The sequence below is a fragment of the Haliotis rufescens genome, unplaced genomic scaffold (assembly GCF_023055435.1).
Source record: "Haliotis rufescens isolate VD_foot unplaced genomic scaffold, xgHalRufe1.0.p SCAF_33, whole genome shotgun sequence".
Lineage (NCBI taxonomy): Eukaryota > Metazoa > Mollusca > Gastropoda > Lepetellida > Haliotidae > Haliotis > Haliotis rufescens.
In genome coordinates, this window is record NW_025964035.1 from 1,652,425 (window position 1) to 1,678,006 (window position 25,582).

Genomic DNA, 25,582 nt, shown 5'->3' on the forward strand with positions numbered 1-25,582 from the left:
TATAGATCTTGATTATCGATCAGATCGTCTTGACTGGGCGCCGCCATTTTGTTTGAAACAAATGCAAGTGATGGAATCGGATTGGTCCATAGGAGAGGCTCAGAAGGGACATAACTCATAATAACCACTGGTAGCGCTACGATCGAGCCCAGGAATTCCAGCCTAGTTCGGCAAGGGTGGAAACTGGACTTTTGAATTCAGTTAACTCTCTTGCCTGGGGAAGATGTCGGTATATTGGTCTAAGGCTTATTGTCAAGAGGGTTCGGATAGAGGAGCATGTCACCTTTAGGGCTACAACCCCCACACCACCCTCCACACACAATGTCGATCATGGCGCCATTCTCTTCACGTGCAATGCTCTCCACACGGGGATTGAAGCTGTCTACTTGAACTGTCCACGTTTGCTGGAAAAATCACACCATTGAATTAAATGAGTGAGTGAGTGAGTGAGTATAGTTTTACGCCGCTTTTAGCAATATTCCAGCAATATCACGGCGGGGAACATCAGAAATGGGCTTCATACATTGTACCCATGTCGGGAATCGAACCCGGGTCTTTGGCGTGACGAGCGAACGCTTTAACCACTAGGCTACCCGACCGCCCCTATTGAATTAAGGCTTTGAAGTCGTGTACTTGAACTGTCCATGTTAGCTGGAAAAATCACACCATTGAATTAAGACTACAATCAAATGCAACTATGTACATGAACCTTTCAGATGTACGATAACAGTGCAGGGAGGCAGTTGCTCCTGGCAACAAAGCACTATCTCTCATTCTATATACTTTCAGGACCCGTGAAGATCCGGCGTGGAATAGGTCTTCAACAATCCATGCTTGCCGTAAAAGGCGACTATGCTTGTCGTAAGAGGCGAATAACTTGATCGGGTGGTCAGGCTCGCTGACTTGACTGATGCATGTCATCGTATCGCAATTGCGTGGAGACCCGTGAAGATCCGGGGTAGAATAGGTCTTCAGAAACCCATGCATGCCGTAAAAGGCGACTATGCTTGTCGTAAGAGGCGACTAACGGGATCGGGTGGTCAGGCTCGCTGACTTGATTGATGCATGTCATCGTATCCAAATTGCGTGGATCGATGATCATGATGTCAATCGCTGTCTGGTCAAGACTCAATTATTTACAGACCTCCGTCATATAGCTGGAATATTGCTCCGGTGCGGCGTTAAACAACAAACAAACAAACAAGCAAGCAAATTAAACCATTTGAACACTTACAGGAGTCTTTTATCTGTCGCAAACCGAAGTTGTTTCAGATTTGGTAAAAAACATAACTTTGCATTAAATCTTATTCAATGTCACAGGAACTTTTGTTGATCAGTATATGTTTAAAGCAGTAAACTTCAGTGTATGCATGACCAGATCGTTTCACACGTGTATCTAAATACATTTTACCAGGGCTACGGTCAAACGTTTCCAAATCGGACAGTTTGTACCTATCTCTAAATATCTACAACGGGTACCCGGGTGGGGTCGGGTAATAGGGTGGTGGGTACCCGGGTTGTAAATTTGGACTCGTCCCAGCCCTAGACTCCTACTCCCTAGTGGTGATTCTCCGTTAGAATGAGACGACCAACTTGATTGGGTGATCACTCGTCTTCTGCTCCAGTTTCGATATTTACAGGCCGTCGCTATATAGTTGGAATATTGCTGAACACGGCGTTTAAAAAATACTAAAAACGTCAATGTGGCTTTGCAAATGGGTGTATCCCCAACGCCTGTTCTGATACAAAACAAACACTTACATCGGTATTGACTTTCATCTTTGTTCCCAGTGTGTTGATGTGAAATGTTCCTATTTTCTTACAGAAAACTACATGCGAGTAGCAATCTTCTGCCTGACCATAGTCTAGGGGGGTTGTCTTGCTCCCGCTTACGAACGTGGCGTCATTTCTTACAACTGCCATGGTCTAAAAGAACAAAAATATGAAATATGGTATTATCCCTCAGACTTACACGAAACATGGTGGTATTATGCTGGTTAATGATACAACGGTGTACAACTGGAAAATATAACTCGACGCCATTTCGCCGATCATGCCAAATCAAGCTCATTACAGCGTAACGGCGTCGGTAATGTATATACACTTAAAAGGTACACCTGAATCTCTTTGTCGAATGATACTGCTAACGTTATGTGTGTTCGGCCTGTGACCTTTCATACAATAAACATTTAATTTGTATTTGAATGTCTCCTTGTGTACCAGGGTCGAAGAGATGCATAGCAATCTCTGGCTTATCCTAAAAGGCGACTAAATGGATGTGTGGTCAGGCTCGGTGTTTCTGTTGATTGCATGCCATCGCATTCCGACGGTGTGGGACGTTGCTCTAGATCGGTTATAGGTAAGCAACCGTCATATAGTTGGGGTATTGGTGAGTGTTCAGTAAAACAACCAACCAACGAACAGACAAACACTTCATCAGAATCACTCTTTACCAGACCCGTGAAGATCCGGGGTAGAATAGGTCTTCAGCAACCCATTCTTGGGCGACTATGCTTGTCGTAAGAGGCGACTAACCGGATCGGGTGGTCAAGCTCTCTGACTTGGTTAAAAAAACAAGATGCAGGTCATCGTATCCTAATTGCGTTAATCGATGCTTTTGCTGTCAATCACTGGATTGTCTGGTTCACACTCGATTATTTACAGACCGCCGTCATATAGCTGTAATACTGCTAAGTGCGGCGTTAAACAAACAAACAAACAAAGAAACACTCTTTACCAAACATGTCCCTCGATGGCATTACTCCTCAATAATATAAAATGATATTATAATTACATAACCTTTGGGCCGTTTAACAACTTACTGATGGCTGTACTCTGATCTTTTGGTACTCTGTAACGCCACCCATGCCAACACCAGCCCCCGATAGATATGACTCTTCGACTTCACCACAATTAGCGTTGGACCTTTGCGGGTAGTGTCCGAAGTTCCTGTTGGGCAGTGTCACGTACTCCATCTGGTGTGTGTCATTCATCAGGCAGTAGACCTTCACTGACACACCCTTGAACTGTGGAGCTGTGGGGTGGTTGAGTACTCCCCGCTCTTGGCTGTGGGGTTGTTTCTTTTGATCTCAAAGCATGTCTCAGGATCTGCAATGTTGGAAATATTTATCAAGTAAATGCCTATTTCTACATATATCCATCCAACCATCTATCCATCCATCATCTAGCTATCCATCCATCCATCCATCATCTGGCTATCCATCATCATCTAGCTATCCATCCATCATCTAGCTATCCATCCATCCATCCATCATCTAGCCATCCATCCATCATCTAGCTATCCATCCATCCATCCATCCATCCATCATCTAGCCATCCATCCATGCATAATCTAGCCATCCATCCATGCATCTAGCCATCCATCCATCATCTAGCTATCCATCCATCATCTAGCCATCCATCCATCCATCATCTAGCCATCCATCCATCATCTATCTATCCATCCATCAGCTAGCAATCTATCCATCCATCATCCGTCCATCCATCATCTAGCTATCCATCCATCATATATCATCCATCCATCATCTAGCTATCCATCCATCCATCATTTAGCCACCCATCCATCCATGATCTAGCCATCCATCCATGATCTAGCTATCATCCATCCATCATCTATCCATCCATTCATCTATCATCTAGCCATCCATCCATCATCTAGCTATCCATCACTCATGTAGCTATCCATCCATCTATCATCTAGCTATCCATCCATCCATGATCTATCTTTCCATCCATTCATCATCTAGCTATCCATCCATTCATCATCTAGCTATCTATCCATCCCTCCATCATTTATCTATCCATCCATCCATCATCTAGCTATCCATCCATCCATTATCGAGCTATCCATCCATCATCTATCCATCCATCCATCCATCATCTAGCTATCCATCCATTCATCATCTATCCATCATCCATCCATCATCTAGCTAGCCACCCATCCATCATCTAGCTATCCATCCATCCCTCCATAATCTAGCTATCCATCAATCATCTACCTATCAATCATCTAGCCATCCATCCATCATCTAGATACCCATGCATCCATCATCTAGCTATCCATCCATCTATCCATCCATCCATCATCTAGCTATCCATCCATCCATCATCTATCTCAATCCATCCATCATCTATCCATCCATCCATCATCTAGCTTTCCATCATCCACCCATCCATCATCTAGCTATCCATCATCCATCATCTAGCTAGCCATCAATCCATCATCTAGCTAGCCATCTTTCCATCATCTAGCTTTCCATCCATCATGCATCATCTAGCTAGCCATCCATCCATCCATCCATCATCTAGCTATCCATCATCTAACCATCCGTCCATCATCTAGCTATCATCCATCTATCCATCATTCATCATCTAGCTATCCATCGATCCATCATCTAGCTATCCAACCATCCCTCCATAACCTAGCTATCCATCAATCATTTAGCTATCCATCATCTAGCCATCCATCCATCATCTAGATATCATCCATCTATCCATCCATCATCTAGCTATCTATCCATCCATCCATCTAGCCATCCATTCATCATCTAGCTATCCATCCATCCATCATCTATCTCAATCCATCCATCAACTATCCATCCATCCATCCATCATCTAGCTATCCATCAATCCATCATCTTTCTCAATCCATCCATCATCTATCCATCCATCCATCCATCATGTAGCCATCCATCCATCCATCCATCATCTAGCTATCCATCCCTACATCATCTAGCTATCCATCCCTCCATCATCTATCTATCCATCCAACATCTAGCTGTCATCCATCCATCATCTATCCACCCATCCATCTATCATCTAGCTATCTATCCGTCCATAAGCTATCTATCCATCCATACATCATCTAGCTATCTATGCACCCATCCATCATCTAGCTATTTATCCATCCAGCATCTATCCATCCATCCATCCATCATCTACCTATCCACCCATCATCTATCTATCATCCATTCATCATCTAGCTATCTCTCTATCCATCCATCATCTAGATATCAATCATCCATCATCTAGCTATCTATCCATCATCTAGCTATCCATCCATCATCTATCCATCCATCATCAAGCTATCCATCCATCATCTATCTATTCATCCATCCATCATCTAGGTATCTATCCATCCATCCATCATCTAACTATCCACCCATCCATCAACTATCATCCATCCATCCATCATCTAGGTATCTATCAATGCATAAGCTATCTATCCATCCATCCATCATCTATCTATAATCCATCCATGATCTATCTATGCATCCATCATCATCTAGCTATCCATCCATCGATCATCTAGCTATGCATCCATCCATCATCTAGCTATCCAACCATCCATCCCACATCTAGCTATCCATCCATCCATATCTAGTTCTCAATACCTTCTGCAATTATTGAATGTGTTCATCTAATGTTTTCATAAGTATGAATTTATCCACCAGAATTGGAAACAGGTTGTCCGTCGAAATTAGCCGTCTGCGGGTGACAGTTCAACTACGATGCTGGATGGATGTTTGTTGTTTTACGCCACACTCACAATATTCCAGCTATAAGATGGCGGTCTGTAAATAATCGAGTCTGGACCAGACAATCCAGAGATTGACATCACCAGCATCGATGCACGCAATTTGGGATACGATGACATGCACCAACCAAGTCAGCAAGCCTGACCACTCGATCCCGTTAGTCGCCTCTTACGACAAGCGTAGTCGCCTTTTACGGCAAGCATGGGTTGCTGAAGACCTATTCTAACCCGGATCTTCAAGGGTCGAATATTGCTGAAGAAAGCATAAAACCGTAATCATTCACTTTGAAAATTTTGAAAAGTAATTCATATTTAAATTAAAGATGGTTCAGAGTCCATTTCAAGAAATCACTGAACAGGTCAGTTTAACTACGGACTAGCCAAGATCCATAAAGGTAAATAAATAGTGCCATGGCAGAACAGAATTCGGAGTGCTCTCCTGACTTGACATTCAGGCCGATTATCGGAGGACCGAACAGCCCGACGCAGCGCCTTTGTAATCTCGTCGATATGATCTTAAAACCACTAACAAAGCATGTACCGAGTTTACTAAGAGATGGACTTTCTTAACGACCTTCCCGATGCCGTACCTAAAGATGCGACTCTAGTCACATTGAAGAGTTTATATACCAACATATTCCATGACTTGGGATTGGAAGCAGTTCAATTTGGGCTGAGAAAACGTCCTGAGGCTATTAACACTGAATTTAACGGAAAATTCTATCATCAAAGAAAGGAAACGGCCATGGGAACGAAAGTCGCTCCAACATACGCTACACTTGTGATGGTTTATTTAGGGGATATTAATTACAGGAAGGTACAAGATTCCATGTGAGAATCCATCGCCAAGCATGTGCGCGAAACTTGGAAGCGAGTCTAAGACGATTGTTTTTTAGTTTGGCTCTCAACTCGTGAAGATTTAGACACCTTTCTGGATATTATTAATACGCTCCATCCTTCCATCAGTTTTACTATGGAGTTTAGCGAGAGCGAGGGTCTGGACGTCCTCTTAGTTAAGGGAGATACTAAACTGAAAACCTATATCAGCTACAAACCAACATACACCCATCTATACTTACAATTCGGTTCACGTCACCCCAGGCATACAAGAACTAACATTCCTTATTCACTTGCGCGGAGAGTATGCACCATCGTGTCGGAAACGGATAAAAGAGACTTAAGATTGAAATAATTGATAAGGTATCTAAAGAAACTAGGATATCCGCTTATATCATTATATAATAAATGACGCTATAGAAAAGTCGATAAAACTTCTAAGACATACTCTCTTGAAACCTAATGAAAAATCTGTGGGCGATCAAATTATTCCATTTGTATCCACCTTCAATCCTGATAACTGTATTATCATGCCAGTCATAAGGGACAACCTCCCAATTCTACAGCAAAGTGAGAAAGTGAAACAAGGACTGAATAAATTTAAAATTGTAAAAAGTACCAGATAGCCAAAAAATCTCAAGCAAAATATTTGTCCATCCAAATATTCTTGTACAGAGAGTGTATCGTGTGTAAGTAGACGTAACACACCAAGATGCGACACGTGTAACATCATCATCAAGTGAAGCTACTACTTTCCTTTTTTGCAAATGATTCGATTTTTTATAGAAAACAGTTTTATTTGAATCAAGTTGGGGACAAATGATACAAATGTACAAATATCTGCCACCCCCCCACCCCACCCCCTTCTGTCCAAAAAAGTTAACTACAATGTGACAATTGGTATTGGGAGAATAGGTCTATAAGGTCTATAAGGACACGCGACGTGAAAATTGTGAGAATATCGGCCTACTAACAAACTTAGCGAGTCTGGACCGGACAATCCAGTGATTGACATCATGAGCATCGATCCACGCAATTGGGATATACAGTATGAGCAGAAATTATTGAGAATTTAAAGATTGTATTTTTATTTTTTTTCACTCATTACTCACATATTAAATGTGAATATTAGTACAACATAACTCCAGGACAGGTGAACACTTAGTTCACGCAATTGGGATACGATGACTCCCGAGCCTTACCACCCGATCCCGTTAGTCGCCTCTCACGACAAGCATAGTGGCCTTTTACGGCAAGCATGGGTACATGTATTCATATAAACCTCTACCTTTAAAATACCAATTGTACAAGTCAAACAGTCCACTCTGGGACATTACGCCATCAGATACGTCTTCTGTGTGTCCAGTAATGCAAGCTCGTCTTGTGCTGGAGTACTGCAAGTCAATGCACGATGAACTTCGTGAGCACAGTCGACCACATTCTGTTAACGCCGAAACCGTATGCAGTTGAAGACGTTGTGGGTTTTCCAAACGGGATCGAACATCACCTGCTGTCTTCTTGAAAGTATGTTCTCTCAAACACAGTGTTGTGGAGCTCAAAACTAAAATAATCCACATTTGCATCATGATTTTGTCAAAGACAATAAAAGTGCATATGGCCATGCTGGGAACTGTCGGTGACAGTAGTACTTGATCAGTCTGTCGTCTCAGCGCATGTGAAATGCTTGGAACAAACCAATAGCTTTAGAACCGCAGAACATTGATTTAGAAGTCGATTAGATCGATCTTGCAACATCCAATTACAGTAGCTCCAAATAAAGTGATAAATTTTAGATATGGTTTGTGGTGAGGTGAAATGGGGTTTAACGTCGCGTCCAAGATTATTGCACTTATATAGCGATGTGCATGTGCGTGTGTTTGTTTGTGTGGCTGCTTGTACTAGTCCGGACTGATGCCGATTTAAAGTGCTAGCTCACCGAGATATCATGCCGCAGTTTAACATGAATATCCCACCCAGACACAGTATACTGACTCCGAGCAGACCAGTCCTTGTTTTAGCCCCTTAATGCCGAGCGCCAGACAGGGTAACAACAAGTACGACCTTTTAACGTCTTTTGGTATGATGCGGCCGGGTTTCGAACCCCGGACATTTCGGGCGGACGATTTACCACTAGACCACGGAGGCGGTCTGTTTAAACATGGCGTTAGAGCAACCCTAATTATAACTAGGGCAGAGATAATGCTTTGATCTACTTCAGACTGTCAACCTGTATATTGAGGCCAACTAGCCTTCTCTTAAACATCGCCGCATTAAACTATCTTTACAGTATATCACAAAGTTATATGCTAATGAGTCCAACCCTGCATACAACTGCGTGTTTTATCCCCTTTATGAGGATCTGAACGATAAGAACTCATCTCTTATTCACCCTGTAAGAATCAAGTCCTTCCTTAATGGTGCTGATATTGAACTTACATCTCCTTTCCGTCTGATGTCTTCTCCTCCTTGGCAATTTGTAAAGCCACAAGTAGACCTGTCACTGTTCAAACTAAAGAAAGCAGAAAAAGTTAATTACAGTACTAACAAGAATATAATCAATTATGAAGTACATACAATACTTACAAATCAATATTTGCAGAAGGAGTTAAGGATGCTGAGGCTGTTGCCAGCGCCACCATCGTTGGATCCAGAACTGTGCATACTGGATGACCACGAAACTCTTCAATACTTACAGCCGAATCAAAGGCCATTTTAACAGCTCTTAAATTTAGCAAACAGTCTAAACATCAACAATCCACTATATTTTCAAACTCTCTTCCCTGTCTCCAAGCTGTTAAACAATTCGTTCGGGTCAGGATGCAGTTTTACTGTTTGACAGGGCGCGGGGGGGGGGGGGGGGGGGTACACAGAGACCAGGAACGTTCTCCTTGGACTCGGGAATGTCTGCAAGATCTCCGACATGGAGGGGAGTGACGAATACGAAGTGTCGTCAATGGAAGGCACTTATAAATTTGGATATACAATACATGCTGCGGGGGACACGGGGGGCCCAGTCGTCTAAGGCGCCGCGATTCGCTGTGCAGAGTTGCGTCCCTTGGGCAAGCCAGAAACCTATGATTGTGGGTTCGAATCCCGGTTCGCCCCAATTATGTTTCTAGGTTTGTCATCACCATACCCGTGCTCATGGGTTTCACCGAAGTGGTAAACGTCTGAGACCTGCATCACTTGGGGCTTTCCTCCCACATTAAGCTGACACGCCGTGATATAACTGGAATACTGTTAAAAGCGGCGTTAACCCCAACTCACTCACTCACTTTACTTGACATAATTGAACTACATAATGATCTTGCTACTGGTCAATACGACATCGTCTTCTGTTGGTTGTCCACCCTTGCTGGAATCGTTGGCAACTCAGTGGCTGTTGCTGCTGCAAAAGAAGCACTCAACAAATCTGTGACACCACTTCTAATCCCATGCACTAAATCCTTGGTTAGATATTACATCCGTGATTTAGCGCAAAATAACTGGGACGCCCATGCTTGCCTTAAAAGGCGACTATGCTTGTCGTAAAAGGCGACTATGCTTGTCGTAAAAGGCGACTCACGGGATCGGGTGTTCAAACTCGCTGACTTGGTTGATGCATGTCATCGATCCCATATTGCGAAGATCGATGCTGGTGATATCAATCACTGGATTGTCTGGCCCAGACTCGATTATTTACAGACCGCCATCATAGAGCTGGAATTTTGCTGGGTGCGGCGTTAAACAACCGTGGTATGTTTGTAACCACACCCAAGGTTACATGCATCAAGATAACATGTGATGCCACGATACCGAGTTACGGGCACACGATATATCCAGTTGAGTTTGTAATAGACGATGACTCAAACGGTAAGCTTCAGCAGACTTATATTGATATTGGAGAAGTGAAGACATGATTAAATTGTCACAGTGATTACATTCATTGATTGGTAGAAGTGTCAGACAGTGCGCAGTCATACATATTTAAATGAACAGATATTTGAAAGAAGGTGCGGTTGTACAATCAATAAGTAAACTTGAGCTTAAATGTATGAGGCGTCGCCCGTTTACGTTCGTGTCATCCACGTCAACGTCTTTGCCTAGTATGAGCCGTCGTCCGCACAGTTGTGTCACCCACGTCATCGCCTCTTTTTATAAACATTTTTGCATCTTCAGCCACTTTGTATCTAATGAATGATGCTGAATACGGTTAAACGCCGCTTTTTGAAAATTCTGGACCCGTGAAGATCCGGGGTACAATAAGTCTTCGGCAACCCATGCTTGTAGTAAAAGGCAACTATGCTTGTCGTAAAACGCGACTAACGGGATCGGGTGGTCAGGCTCGCTGACTTGGTTGATGCATGTCATCGATCCCAATTGCGAGGATGAATGCTCATGATGTCAATCACTGGATTGTCTGGTCGAGACTCGATTATTTACAGACCGCCGTCATATAGCTGGAATATTGCTGAGTGCGGCGTTAAACAACAAACAAACAAACAAACTTTCACAAATGTACAGACACGTAGTTGTTTCTCATATTAATTTATTCAAACGGATCCAACTTAGGGAGCAACGCTTGACGTCCACTTTAATTGAACGAACGTTCACAAATGAGCCATCTGTTGCTAGCATACTCGACGTTAGTAGACCACTGCCAGTTGTTATACAGCAGAGAGACACGTTGGTTGATGAGGTTCACGTGGTAGTTGACGAAGGACACTGGTTGGTAAGGACCCCATCTGACGTACGTCATATGTGTACCATCCTGCCACTCCCACTGTGACGTGCTCTTGTCGAAGAAACCGCCCACCCAGTACCCATCTGGCTGTGAAGAACCTGTTGACATCACATGTGTATTCAGTGGCAAATGTATCAGAGGTTTATTGCGAATTTGCATAACGGACGAACCATTCAGTATTCGGGGTTGGACTGGTGTGAAATTCATATAGTTGTTGGTTGTTGGTTGGTTGTTTTACGCCGCACTCTGTGCTACGGTGGTCTGTATATAATCGAGTCTTGACCAGACAATCCAGTGATTGACATCATGAGCATCGATCTACGCAATTGGGATTGATGACATGCATCAACCAAGTCAGCGAGCCTGACCACCCGATCCCGTTGGTCGCCTTTTACGACAAGCGTCGTCGCCTTTTACGGCATGCATGGGTTGCTGAAGACCTATTCTACCCCGGATCATCTGGGTGAGATGAAAATTGCGCCACGCCCAGTAAGAAAACAGGAACTTTGTCAACACAACCAATAAGTAAAACGTCAATCCCGTGGTTGATAGTGTGAGCAACGATCATAGCATTGTGACAACCGGATCCTGATGTGGTTTTTCTCTTACGACATGCTACTGGGGTGCCTAATTTTTAACAATTTGATGGTGATGACCTGCGAGATTGCTGAGGTAGTTGGAGATGAAGTCGTCCTCTGTTTTGTCGTTGATGGACATGAGTTGGTCCCCCATCTGTTTACACAGCACATCCCCCTCATGCCACGTATGCGAGGAGTTCACGAGCAGGTAGCAGGATCCGGGGCCGGTCAGATAGGTGTTGGGACACTCTGAAATATATGTTGAAGTGTATACAAAGTATACAAATCTGTGATGTTTGTTTGTTGTTTAGCGCCGCACTCAGCAATATTCCAGCTATATGATGGTGGTCTGTATACAATCGAGTCTGGACCAGACAATCCAGTGATTGACATCATGAGCATCGATCTACGCAATTGGGATACGACGACATGCATCAACTAAGTCAGCGAGCCTGACCACCCAACCCGTTAGTCACCTCTTACGACAAGCGTAGTCGCCTTTTGCGGCAATGATGGGTTGCTGAAGACTCTATTCTACCCCGGATCTTCACGGGTCACAAATCAATGATGACACCGGGTATTCGCGAAAAGGGTAAACAAGTCCTATTCAATCAGTACCACCAGCCAATCAAACAGTTTTTATAAAAAAACAATTAAGCCTGACACCTCGCCAAATAATAAACCCGACATTTTGACACTCGAGTCTTGACCAGAAACAAAGACGTACTGGGTGGTGGTGGTGTGGTCGTTTCAGCAGTCGTGGATGCTGGAGTTGTCTCGGTCAAAGTCACAGTTATATTCGGGGGAGTTGTCTGCTGTTGTGTTGCGTTACCACCACACATGTTGACGTTACAACTGTCAGCGTCACAACAGTCGAAGCAGTTGTCTTGACTGTCATCCTCGATGGAACGTTTACCCACAATAGTGAGTGCGCTCTTGTAGAGATTACAAAGCTGGAAATAAAATAAAACATTAATAAGGTTCAATGTCACAAGAAAAGAAACAATAACAATAAAGAAATTATTTTGTTTAACGCCGCATTGTCATCTGTGATAAGACTTGATGTATCACAGCTACATGCAAAGGGACATTTGATATTTATCTTCCCTCTATATGACGGCAGTTTGAAAATTATCGAGTGGGGACCGTACAATCATGATCATTGATGTACGCATTTGGGAAACAGTTTAACGCCGCACTCAGCAATATTACAGATATATGACAGCGGTCTGTAAATAATCGAATCTGGACCAGACAATCCAGTGATTGACATCATGAGCATCGATCCACGCAATTGGGATACGATGACATGCATCAACCAAGTCAGCGAGCCTGATCACCCGATCCCGTTAGTCGCCTTTTACGACAAGCATGTCGGGTTACTGAAGAATAATTCTAACCGGGATCTTCCAGAGTAGTTTAAACATGGAAAGGGAAGTAACTTTGGTTTGTCTTGCTAACCAAAGACCCTGCTTTTCTTGTATTATTCATTTTGCTTCAACCATAAGTTTTAAAGAGAACTTAAAATAGTATAGATTTTACACTAACACCAACACTAACCCTTTGCGAAAAAGGTTTCGCTGGCTGAGCAAGTCGATGAAACTCTCACATTTGGCAACTAACACATGTTACTAGTGCTAGTGATCCGTGAAGATTCCGGGGTAGAATAGGTCTTTAGCAACCCATGCTTGCCGTAAAAAGCGACTATACTTGTCGTGAGAGGCGACTAACGGGTTCGGGTGGTCAGGCTCGCTGACTTGGTTGATGCATGTCATTGTATCCCAATTGCGTGGATCGATGCTCATGATGTCAATCGCTGGATTGTCTGGTCAAGACTCGATTATTTACAGACCGCTGTCATATATCTGTAATATTGCTGAGTGCGGCGTTAAACAACAAACAAACAAACAAACAAACAAACGAACAAACAAACCAGTGCTAGTAATAAAACCATGTCGAACGAATCCATCAAGAACTTTTCTTACCATTTTGGACTCACAGCCAAGTCGGAATGCAGCCCTCCCAAGGTGATCTGTGAATTTTCGAGTGAAGCATTCCTGCAAGAATGTGTTTTTAATCATTTCAGTGACAAAAATCCCCCAATTTCAGTACCTCCGTTATATGAATTCCCCTCCACTTTTAACTGAATTTAAAACATTCTAGACGATAGCCTTATTTTATGCTTAAGGTCAACAAGAGGCTAATGCTGTTTTTGCTATAATTCTTAAAGTCGTAATGTTTAAACAAATTTAGAAACCTCCTGTGACGTCATCCATTATCAGTTCGCTGTCTCTCACTTTGATGCGACGTATATCACTTCAAATGACCAGTCAGAACTGATTATATCTGTAATGCACAAAATCCCATACAGGACAGTTATGCAGTTATTTGTCGATTACGCCCGATTATTGGTGATAGTCATGAATTTCCGGGCATGACATTATTGTTGTTGTTGTTGTTGTTGACATTCCTACAAATCACCATAATAGTTCATTTTTGTGTATCAAGAAGTATGAAGTGCGAAATTCTGTGAAGATTTTATGTACGCATTAACAATTGCCTCTTTAAATCAGTCCAAGAGGCAAACTGCACAGACTAGACAGTGAGTGAGTGAGTTGGGTTTAACGTCGTTTTTAACAGTATTCCAACTATATCGCGGCGTGTCAGCTTAATGTAGGAAGAAAGCCCGAAGTGATGCAGGTCACAGACGTTTACCACTTCGGTGAAACCTACGAGCACGGGTATGGTGCTGACAAACCTAGAAACATTCTCTGGGCGAACCGGGATTCGAACCCACAATCATAGGTTTCTGGCGTGTCCAAGGGACGCAACTCTGCACAGGAATCGCGGCGCCTCAGACGACTGGGCGACCCATGCATCCCACAGACTAGACAGGTTTCATCATCGTCACTCCACTGATCTCGCAAGCAGCCATCGGTAACTGTACTCCGCATGCCGTAATAAACAGCAACACCAATGTTCCCCGGACGGTCGTCGTGTTGTAGGAATACACCTGTGGTGTCAGTAGGAGTAGTAGTCGTAGTAGTGGTAGCAGTAGACGTAATAGTTGTAGTAATTGTAGTCGTAGTAGTAGGAGAAATAGCAGGGAATAGCAGCAGCAGCAGCAGCAGCAGTAGTAGTAGCAGCAGCAGCAGCAGCAGCAGCAGTAGTAGTAGTAGTAGCAGCAGCAGCAGCAGTAGTAGTAGAAGTAGCAGCAGCAGTAGTGGTAGCAGCAGTAATAGTAGTAGTAGAGGCAACGGTAGCAGCAGCAGCAGCAGCGGTAGTGGTAGCAGTAGAAGTAGTAGTAGCAGCAGTAACAGTAGTAGTAGTAACAACTACCGCAGTAGTAGTAGTAGTATTAGCAGTAGTAACAGCAGTAGTAGCAGTACAAGCAACAGTAGCAGCAGCAGTAGTAGTAGCAGTAGCAGCAGCAGTAGTAGTACTAGTAGTAGAAGCAATGGTAGTAATAGTTAAAGCAGTAGTAGTAGAAGTAGAAGTAGTAGAAGTAGTAGTAGTAGTAGTAGAAGTAGCAGTATCAGTAGTAGCAGTAGCAGCAGAAGTTGTAGCAGCAGCAGCCCTAGTAGTAACACTAGTGATAGTAGTAAGAATACTAATGGTAGCAATAGTAGTAATAGTTAAAGCAGTACTAGTTATAGTAGTAGTAGTAGCAGTAGCAGCAGCAGCAGCAGAAGTAGTAGTAGTAACACTAGTGATAGTAGTAAGAATACTAATGGTAGCAATAGTAGTAATAGTTAAAGCAGTACTAGTTATAGTAGTAGTAGTAGCAGTAGCAGCAGCAGCAGCAGAAGTAGTAGTAGTAACACTAGTGATAGTAGTAAGAATACTAATGGTAGCAATAGTAGTAATAGTTAAAGCAGTACTAGTTATAGTAGTAGTAGTAGCAGTAGCAGCAGCAGCAGCAGAAGTAGTAGTAGTAACACTAGTGATAGTAGTAAGAATACTAATGGTAGCAATAGTAGTAATAGTTAAAGCAGTACTAGTTATAGTAGTAGTAGTAGCAGTAGCAGCAGCAGCAGCAGAAGTAGTAGTAGTAACACTAGTGATAGTAGTAAGAATACTAATGGTAGCAATAGTAGTAATAGTTAAAGCAGTACTAGTTATAGTAGTAGTAGTAGCAGTAGCAGCAGCAGCAGCAGAAGTAGTAGTAGTAACACTAGTGATAGTAGTAAGAATACTAATGGTAGCAATAGTAGTAATAGTTAAAGCAGTACTAGTTATAGTAGTAGTAGTAGCAGTAGCAGCAGCAGCAGCAGAAGTAGTAGTAGTAATACTAGTGATAGTAGTAAGAATACTAATGGTAGCAATAGTAGTAATAGTTAAAGCAGTACTAGTTATAGTAGTAGTAGTAGCAGTAGCAGCAGCAGCAGCAGAAGTAGTAGTAGTAACACTAGTGATAGTAGTAAGAATACTAATGGTAGCAATAGTAGTAATAGTTAAAGCAGTACTAGTTATAGTAGTAGTAGTAGCAGTAGCAGCAGCAGCAGCAGAAGTAGTAGTAGTAACACTAGTGATAGTAGTAAGAATACTAATGGTAGCAATAGTAGTAATAGTTAAAGCAGTACTAGTTATAGTAGTAGTAGTAGCAGTAGCAGCAGCAGCAGCAGAAGTAGTAGTAGTAACACTAGTGATAGTAGTAAGAATACTAATGGTAGCAATAGTAGTAATAGTTAAAGCAGTAGTAGTAATAATAGTAGGAGGAGCATTTGTATGCAATCAAGTTGATCTTGGGTTGCTTACAGGCCTACTGTGGCCAATTGATCAGCGTCCCGTATCGCTGCCTGAAGAAGATAATATTGGTCAGTACTTTATGTTGAGGATAAACCACGTGCGGGGATTGTAAATATCATAACATCCCGAGGGGAAGTGTTTTGTGTAACCTTTGAACCCACAAAAATTATGAAACAACATTTATCAACAAGTTTATGTTTCAAACATACTTTCAGTGAACTTAGAGTAACGGGCGTAAAATATCTCTTCATGGCGTACATCAGACATGGAGGTTGTGGGTGCGATCAAATTGAACTCTACAGAAAACCTTTGGCATTTGATGTTACTTAATTTCTTTGTCCACGTTGTATACAGGGGAGGGTCAGTCACATGTTACAATATCACGTTGTAATCATAGAAAATCCCCGGGATATATAAAAGTTTATGAGATATAACCAGACTGGATAACAATAGGATGACGTCACTGGAGGTTTATAAAACTAAACGTTACCGTTTTCAAGGATCTCTTTACGTAATGCAAGGTTTTTAGGTGGTTTTGACGCTCTTGAAATATCATTTGTGAAGCATCTTTTTTAATTAAAGTGTAATGCGTCTTTTGTGGGACTTCGTCAACTGTGTTACGTATTTTTAAACAGAGGATGAGCGGTTACCTCCCCTGCACCACATATTTCATAGGCATTGCAAGACATCGGATCTTGGGCATCCAGACAGGAGTAGCATCGCAGATTCGATCTGTTATTCTCCTCTGAAACTAGCAACACATTGAACATAATTATAACATCAGTAAGGAGATAAACATCCTGTGTTTTCAATGAAGAGCTAGGTTACCTGTAGATTTAAACGCGCTTTACTGAATTTGTAGCTTCTACACCTTACGTCACCATTACGTCACCATTACGTCACCATTACGTCACCATTATGACATCATATCGCTCATTGTGACGCAAAAGATGTGATTCTTTCATGAACTTCGACAATGCTTGCTGTAAAAGGCGACTATGCTTGTCGTAAAAGCCGATTAACGGGATCGGGTGGTCAGACTCGCTGACTTGGTTGATGCATGTCATCGATCTCAATTGCGTGGATCGATGCATATGATGTCCATCACTGGATTGTCTGGTCCAGACTCGATTATTTACAGACCGCCGTCATATAGCTGGAATATTGCTGAGTGCGGCGTAAAACAACAAACAAACAAACAAATCATACACACATATAATTCATGTACAATCAATCACTTTTAATTATCTTAATTATTTCTTAATTACATATACCTATAACCGGGAGAGCAACTCCTGGTTCCAATCCACCCCGTCTTAGGGTAAGAAAACGTATTACATTTACGTTCCAGGCTCGATTATTTACAGACCGCCGTAATATAGCTGGAATATTGCTAAGTGCGGCGTTAAACAACAAACCAACCAAACAAATCAGGAACTTCGAAATGGGCTGAGTCGAATTCGAGGGTATTTAGGAACCCTGCTAAATGTTTGCCTTGTTTCATTTGAACTTATAGGTAAAAGACAATTTTTTAGATATACTCTGACGAATGTTTCGTAAGTGGCACGCACAAAGACATCGTGATAGAGAAAAACATCTGATATTAATGTCATTAACCTGCTTATCAACATTCATCCTCGTTATGTCAGGAACATTTCCGCGTTTTGGTTTCAGCAAATCCTGAAACCTTAACGACCTACGTCTGTCTTGGTTTTCCTCCAACGGCCTGGAGTACAAAACAATCTTAGCGCTAAGACTGTCGTAAGTCTATGTTAAATTATGGAAGTTACGATCACTTTAGCGCTACGACTGTCGTAAGCCTATATAATGGTAAGGGAGTAACGATCCCCTTAGGGAAAAGATTGCTTTGTACAAGGCACCCTGACGTATACTCTGAATTTAACTTGAAGGGCATCCAAATACACAGTGGTTTAAGTATATTTAGGGCTTCAATGATAGGCAATAAACGTCGACAGTCGACGTTAGTATAAACAAGACTGGGAAATGAATTTGTTTAGCTGGCGTGATTCGGCACCTGTCTACAACCAGCGGATAACATATGGTCCAGATAAAAACGAAAAATCTTCAGACACCAGTGATCACGAGGAGAACGTGAAAATGGAAGACGAAACTCTTTCTATTATCATACAAATTATATGCTAAAAGCAGAGTCCATTGTAGGATTCTTACTATATCGTAAGTATATGTTTATAGGTCACTATCGAACAGTGATGATACAAGGTGTCCGCGAAAAGAGCGTATCTTGCTCCACCGGGCACCCATCACAAACACATGCAAAGGAAAGTCAAGTTCACCTTTATAAACACGTCGACATTTGGTACTTTTCAAAACAGGGAATCAGATATTACCTTGGATATTGATGCGTCCATTATGTAAATGCCCTACATGTGTCTGCCATGAACGTTTAAAAGCTTTGGTAAGGCCTTGGTTGATGTAACCATGATCAAACAGGGTCGTATGACGCTCTGTGAATTCTTCGTAGAAAGAGCATGCTACATTGGTCAACAATCCTCGACAAATTGACTGTGGGGAGTAGAGGTCATCCCTACGTTAGTCACCTCTTACGACAAGCATAGTCGCCTTTTACGGCATACATGGGTTGCAGAAGACCTATTCAAACCCAAAGTGAGTGAGTAGGTATGGTTTTACGCCGCTTTTAGCAATATTCCGGCAATATCACGGCGGGGGACACCAGAAATGGGCTTCACACACTGTACCCATGTCGGGAATCAAACCCGGGTCTTCGGCGTGACGAGCGAACGCTTTAACCATAAGGATTCAAACCCAAGTACTGTATGGGTTAAATGTAGACTACATTAAATATTCCTCCTCTGAATCAGATTCATATAACAGGAAAAGTATGTTGGTTACTTAATTGGTCATAACACCCATCTCCCCATTAGTGCCCCTGTTACCTCTTTATCTACATCAGCAGCATTATGGCAGATAACAAGAACATTGAAAGCTTTTTTCTCTGCATGGGATATAATCACGATACACACTAATGCCGTTCGATATTTCTTTGAACTGATCTTTTCATGTCAACCTTCGTTTTCTATTTTGCCTTGTACCTTGTACCCGCGTTTTTTTCAGGTGAACAGTTGACCTGCCTTTGCATGTGTTTGTGACGGGTGCTACCGGTGGGGCAGGATACGCTCACCTTTTAGCGAACACCTGGTATCATTACTATTTGATAGTGATTCATTAATACATGCTCATGATATAGTCGGAATCGCACAATCGACTCTGCGTTATGCAGAGATTTCTTTTGGATATGGAATGGGCAGCTTTAATTTCACTTTGACGTGAGAAAATAGTCCTCTCATTTTTGTAAATGTATGAAATATCACAATATTCAAAAGCTAAGCATCATGTTGGTTTGTTTAATCACACTGGTCACAGATTGGGAGGTACAAAACCTAGGGAGTCGGACAACTTGGTCCGCATATTTGCCACGTATTAAGGGCAGAAAATTCAATGATATAAATGATTTCATTGGATTTATCAAAAAGGACAAGATCAGGTTTGTTGGCCTTGATACGTATGAGGCTGTAAATGGGTCTATTCCAAAGAATTTTGTATTGATCATTTTCGATGACGCCCTCTACATATTCCATGGGTGGACCGCGTGTCAAAACCACAAGTATGGCGAAGACGGTAATAAAATGATCGAGCTACACCATCATGTCGCTTAAGATGTGTGTTTGTGTCAATGCTGGGCATCCACTGACAATGTGTTGGACAGTCTCATTAAATTCATTACGTAATCTACATTTCATATTTACATTTTGATGCAAAATCACGCATTGAGGGTTTCGAGTGGGAAGTGACTGTTCCTGAGCAGCAAACAGAAAGCCTTCTGTTTCACTTTTCAGGCCAGACGACTTCATCCAAGCGAAGGACTCTGCAGGGTTGCTGATCTTCTCAACACGCTGCACATAAACTCGATGCAGTGGTCGTTCAGATAGCCTTTCCTTGAAAAACTTGGCCGACTTGATATGACACTTCGCATGGTTGACACTCATTTCTGTACCGTCCAGCAGTACAGAACCATCAACAAAATCAACGCCGACATTGAGATTATGTCCCACATCCTTGGCCCTTTTTAGGAAACTGTGGAATGCCTTGTTTTCATCATAAGTCTTGACATGCTTCACAAGAGGATCATCAGACAAATAAATGTTTGCAAAATTGCACAAAACATTTCTATCATGAAGAGCCCCAACGTTAATCAAACCACGTCCTTCCATAATGATCGGCAAATATAAGCGATTGAGGGAAGAGCGAGGGTGGTGGGATCTTTTGTCTGACATGATTCTTCGTGTGAGTGTGTCAATACCCTGAATGTCCAATCAACAACACCAAAAGAATATGAAAGGACGCGTACATAAGTATTTGTAGCTGTTACTTTATTGCGAGCTTTCAGCTCTGAACTCCAGATTTTCTTAAGTCTACATTTGTACTCTGCCCGAAGTTTTTCCTTGATATGGACATTCTGGAGTTTGTCCCTAATCTGCATCCCTAAGTACGCATAGGCCTGACCTTCCACGAGATGGTCAATAACTTCAAGTAAACTGACTGATCCTCCCTCTTCTATCTTGCTACGTTTTAGATGAAGATTGTTGCATTTGTCGAGTCCAAAGGACATGCCGATATCATTAGAAAAGGACTCGACAAGGAGAATCTGTTGTAGATCCTCCCTTGCCAATAAGTTCAAGGTCATCCATGTAAAGGTGGTGAGGAAGGGGTGTTGGGGATCTGTGCTGAGGAGGTCCAGGATGATAACCTTCCTCGTTGCTAAGCAAAAAGCTTAAAGGATTTAATGACAAACAAAGGAGTGAAAGAATCGCCCTGAAATATTCCTCTTGTTATAGAAATGGGTTCCGAATTCACCACCTGTCCCTGCGAATACATCTCAAGTTGAGTTGACCAGCAATCCATAAAAGACTTGAGTAAAACGAGGAGGAGGTCAATACATTCCAGTGACTTCAAATTCCATTCGTGAGGTACAGAATCATAAGCTTTTCTGTAGTCTATCCACAACATTGAGAGGTTACAGTGGTAAGTTTTAGCCTCTTCAAGGATCATTGTCTGAACCAGCAATTGATCCTTACAACCCCAACATCCCTTTCTGGCTCCTTTCTGCACCATGTAGATAATGTCATTCGAAGCGCAGTACGATGACACGAGATCGGTAAGACACCCTGTAAATAGTTTGTACTGTGTGTTCAAACAAGTAATTGGGTCAGTCAGTTTTTAGGGTCACTCAGATCACCTTTCTTTGGGAGAATTATCATCATCATCATCATCATCATCATCATCATCATCATCATCATCATCATTATTATCATTATTATTATTATTATTATTATATTGTTGTTGTTATTATTATTATTATTATTATTTCCATGAATTGTTAAATAGCTGAGTTTTGTAAGACAATGAACTGTCTCAGGATCCCCAACAAAAACTAAGTAGTATACTGCAACCCTTCAATTTCCTCAATCGCTCGCACGCACGCACGCACGCACGCAAGCACGCACAAGCGCACACATGCACGCTAAGCATTTGACTTACCTGCCCATCCACACGACACATATATCACCCAGAGGCAGATGAACTGGACAACAACAAAAAGTACATGTATTAATAAATATGTCATTACGAATAATATATATATGTGTGTGTGGATAAAGGAGTTGTGACAAGCACGAATACATACATACATACATACATACATACATACATACATACATACATACATACATTAAAGTCAATATCTGTTCCATGCCCATATTTACAAAAGTGTCTGGCATCTTTTATTTGACCAGCTTCAATCATGCCTTTTGCGCGCAATTTTTCATTTTCTTACCTGTACACTTCTTAAGGCGTTATCAATCGTTATGCCCGATCAATAAACCATACGGTTGAGACGTTTAACGGCACGTGCCAGTTACCGGGATTTATCATCCAAAACTTGCTCCTACAGGAGATATCGCTTGGATTAGATCAAGCGATATCTACACTGTAGATATCGCTGCAATGAAATTACATCACAATGCTTTGCAGACCATTGTGACGTCACTGGTTACCATGACATCACAATCAAATGACATCACTAACGGCGCTGCTACTGAAGCTATAAGAAGTACTTTTAACACTGAAGACACTGCTAATTACTGTCTACAAATTGAAAAAGTTGGAAGAATGATGTTGGATGATATCTTTTGATATCAAATATATCAACACTCGTTCAGTAACTGAGTATATGTCTCTTTCAACAAAGCTGGTAATTTCATTCTTATAGCTGAAAATACCGATGTTCCTTAAATAGTGTTCCTCGTATATCATGAAGAGTTTCCTAAGACCTTATATCAGATGATATGCATGCCGCGCCCAAACTTCCAGTGTGGTGCTTGATACACTCTATTTTTATGTGTAGCAATCTGATTGACTCTTTATGTGGAGCCCTGAATTCCGTTGGACAAAAAGGGGGGCATGGGTGGCCTAAGAGGCCTAAGTGGACAAAAAGGGGGACATGGGTGGCCTAAGAGGCCTTATTGGACAAAAAGGGCGGCATGGGTGGCCTAAGAGGCCTTTTTGGACAAAATGGGCGGCACGGGTAGCCTGAGAGGCCTAAGTGAACAAAAAGGGGGGCATGGGTGGCCTAAGAGGCCTAAGTGGACAAAAAGGGGGGCATGGGTGGCCTAAGTGGCCTTACTGGACAAAAAGGGGGGCATGGGTGGCCTAAGAGGCCTAAGTGGACAAAAAGGGGGGCATGGGTGGCCTAAGAGGCATAAGTGGACAAAAAGGGGGGCATGGGTGGCCTAAGAGGCCTTACTGGACAAAAAGGGGGGCACAGGTGTCCTGAGAGGCCTAAGTGGACAAAAAGGGGGGCATGGGTGGCCTTAGAGGCATAAGTGGACAAAAAGGGGGGCATGGGTGGCCTCAGAGGCCTAAGTGGACAAAAAGGGGGGCATGGGTGGCCTTAGAGGCCTAAGTGGACAAAAAGGGGGGGGGCATGGAGGCCTCAGAGGCCTAAGTGGACAAAAAGGGGGGCATGGGTGGCCTTAGAGGCCTAAGTGGACAAAAGGGGGGCATGGGTGGCCTAAGAGGCCTTACTGGACAAAAAGGGGGGCATGGGTGGCCTAAGAGGCCTTATTGGACAAAAGGGGGGCATGGGTGGCCTAAGAGGCCTAAGTGGACAAAAGGGGGGCATGGGTGGCCTAAGAGGCCTAAATGGACAAAAAGGGGGGCATGGGGGCCTAAGAGGCCTAAGTGGACAACAGGGGGGCATGGGGGCCTTAGAGGCCTAAGTGGACAAAAAAGGGGTGCATGGGTGGCCTTAGAGGCCTAAGTGGACAAAAAGGGGGCATGGTTGGCCTAAGAGGCCTAAGTGGACAACAGGGGGGCATGGGGGCCTAAGAGGCCTTACTGGACAAAAGGGGGGCATGGGTGGCCTAAGAGGCCTTATTGGACAAAAAGGGGGGCACAGGTGTCCTGAGCGGCCTGTAGGTTTTGTCGCTTTACTTGCTTAAAGGAGAGTTCTTTTGATTATGAAAATGTTTTGTTGCTTTCATTCATTGGGGAGCTTTTCCGACTAAATTGACGTCATTTACTTATAACTAATAGATTATCGGAAAACATCATTCGGTTATGAGCGTTTTCATGTGACTTACTTGTCTTCAAATAAAATGCCGGAAAAGAAAAAAATAGACTTGAAAATTGTATTTGACCAAAAAAGTACAAAAGTTCTCAAAACGTTACTATAATGAAAAAAATCGTTAAAACACTGCAAATTAAGGTCCAAGCCAGAACCTTGTTACCCTATCAAATACATCATCCCCGAATTAACAATGTTGGTTTATTTCATACTTAGCCCCCATCAGACATGGGTGTTAACGTTGATTGGTCCGGCAGTGTATTCAGTAACAAATAGGAAGCATTTTAAGTATATCTCCCAATCCCTCGCGTATTACCTTCAGGAACAGATCATTGTTGACAATCAGTTCTTTAGGTTTGGGGATAAAAGGGAATAACTTTTATAACGACAGTTTTCGTCACTCCTGCTCCCACTCCCACGCCTTCCATATGATTTAACAGCTCTATCTGTACTGGCCTAGGTAATTTAGATGGCACTATGACAAAGAAGGGAAGGGTTGAAGTTGGACCATGACTTATTTCTTGCTCTCATCGCAGATTCCAATTGAACGAAAGACTTGCTTTTGTACTCTGGTAACAGAATTTGGAAATATTGGAAATAATATGGAAACGAATAGACTTCTAGATCTTTGACGGAAACTTTATTAAGACGCCAGACAGTTCCTTATCACTTACAAATGAGTTGAGCTTACAAATTGGAAGTTCCAGTACCTTCCTAATAGAATTATGCTATGTACCATAAATCTACTGAATTAAAGATATATATTTACTTACATAACGTGGCAACATGTTGCTAGAGAGTTGTCTGGTTTGAATGTCAGTCTTACAGATAAGGTTATAAATAGTTCTGTAGAGATAATCGTAACATAACCTGCTGTCTCTGCGAATATTTGTGATAGTGCAAGAATGCAATGTTTTAATACCGTTATAATCAAGTCTAACAAAGGTCCCAGTAGTCAATTAAACCTTTCTCTTATAGCTAAAGGACCGGTTCCATCATTTATTTGGTGAAATGTGTAATTTTCAATATGTAGATCATAGCTTACACAGTCAAGATTCTTTTGATGAATGAGCTGGCTTTTGCGGTCTGAAAATTTAAATACAACTTTAAAAACTTTAAAAAAAAATCAGCATGACGTATGAGGAAAATCCAATTAATTAAGAACTTTTTTTATATTTGCCACCTAGAACCTAGAACCGTAGTACCGTAATGAGGGCGAATCGTCGAGCCCACAATCATAGAGATTTCGGCACAGCTAAGGGACGCAACTCTGCGCATCGAATTGCGGCGCCGTAAACGACTTGGCAACCCGTGACAAACCTTGAGCAGCATATACCTGTGATAATTTACAGCCCATGTTAACCCAAGATAAACATCAGTTCAATTCAAAATACCATTGAAATCCAATGAAGAGATCGCAGTTATTTGCTTCAAGAACATCACGATGTTTAAAT

At 42.3% G+C, this 25,582-nt stretch overlaps 2 protein-coding genes across 2 annotated transcripts; both read right to left on the reverse strand.

The window, feature by feature from the left end:
• Positions 1-116: 116 nt before the first annotated feature.
• Positions 117-8,051, reverse strand: LOC124115448 (A disintegrin and metalloproteinase with thrombospondin motifs 9-like). Its single transcript, XM_046476454.2, has 4 exons — positions 7,683-8,051; positions 2,823-3,108; positions 1,762-1,926; positions 117-404 (listed from the first exon to the last, which is right to left on the reverse strand). Exons 2-4 carry the CDS (start codon positions 2,991-2,993, stop codon positions 240-242), a joined length of 501 nt encoding a protein of 166 aa, XP_046332410.2. The 5' UTR covers positions 2,994-3,108; positions 7,683-8,051; the 3' UTR covers positions 117-239.
• A 2,854-nt stretch (positions 8,052-10,905) lies between these two features.
• Positions 10,906-25,001, reverse strand: LOC124115449 (C-type lectin domain family 7 member A-like). Its single transcript, XM_046476455.2, has 7 exons — positions 24,902-25,001; positions 22,043-22,085; positions 17,095-17,195; positions 13,681-13,752; positions 12,423-12,648; positions 11,774-11,944; positions 10,906-11,215 (listed from the first exon to the last, which is right to left on the reverse strand). Exons 1-7 carry the CDS (start codon positions 24,914-24,916, stop codon positions 10,968-10,970), a joined length of 876 nt encoding a protein of 291 aa, XP_046332411.2. The 5' UTR covers positions 24,917-25,001; the 3' UTR covers positions 10,906-10,967.
• Between the last annotated feature and the right edge of the window lie 581 nt (positions 25,002-25,582).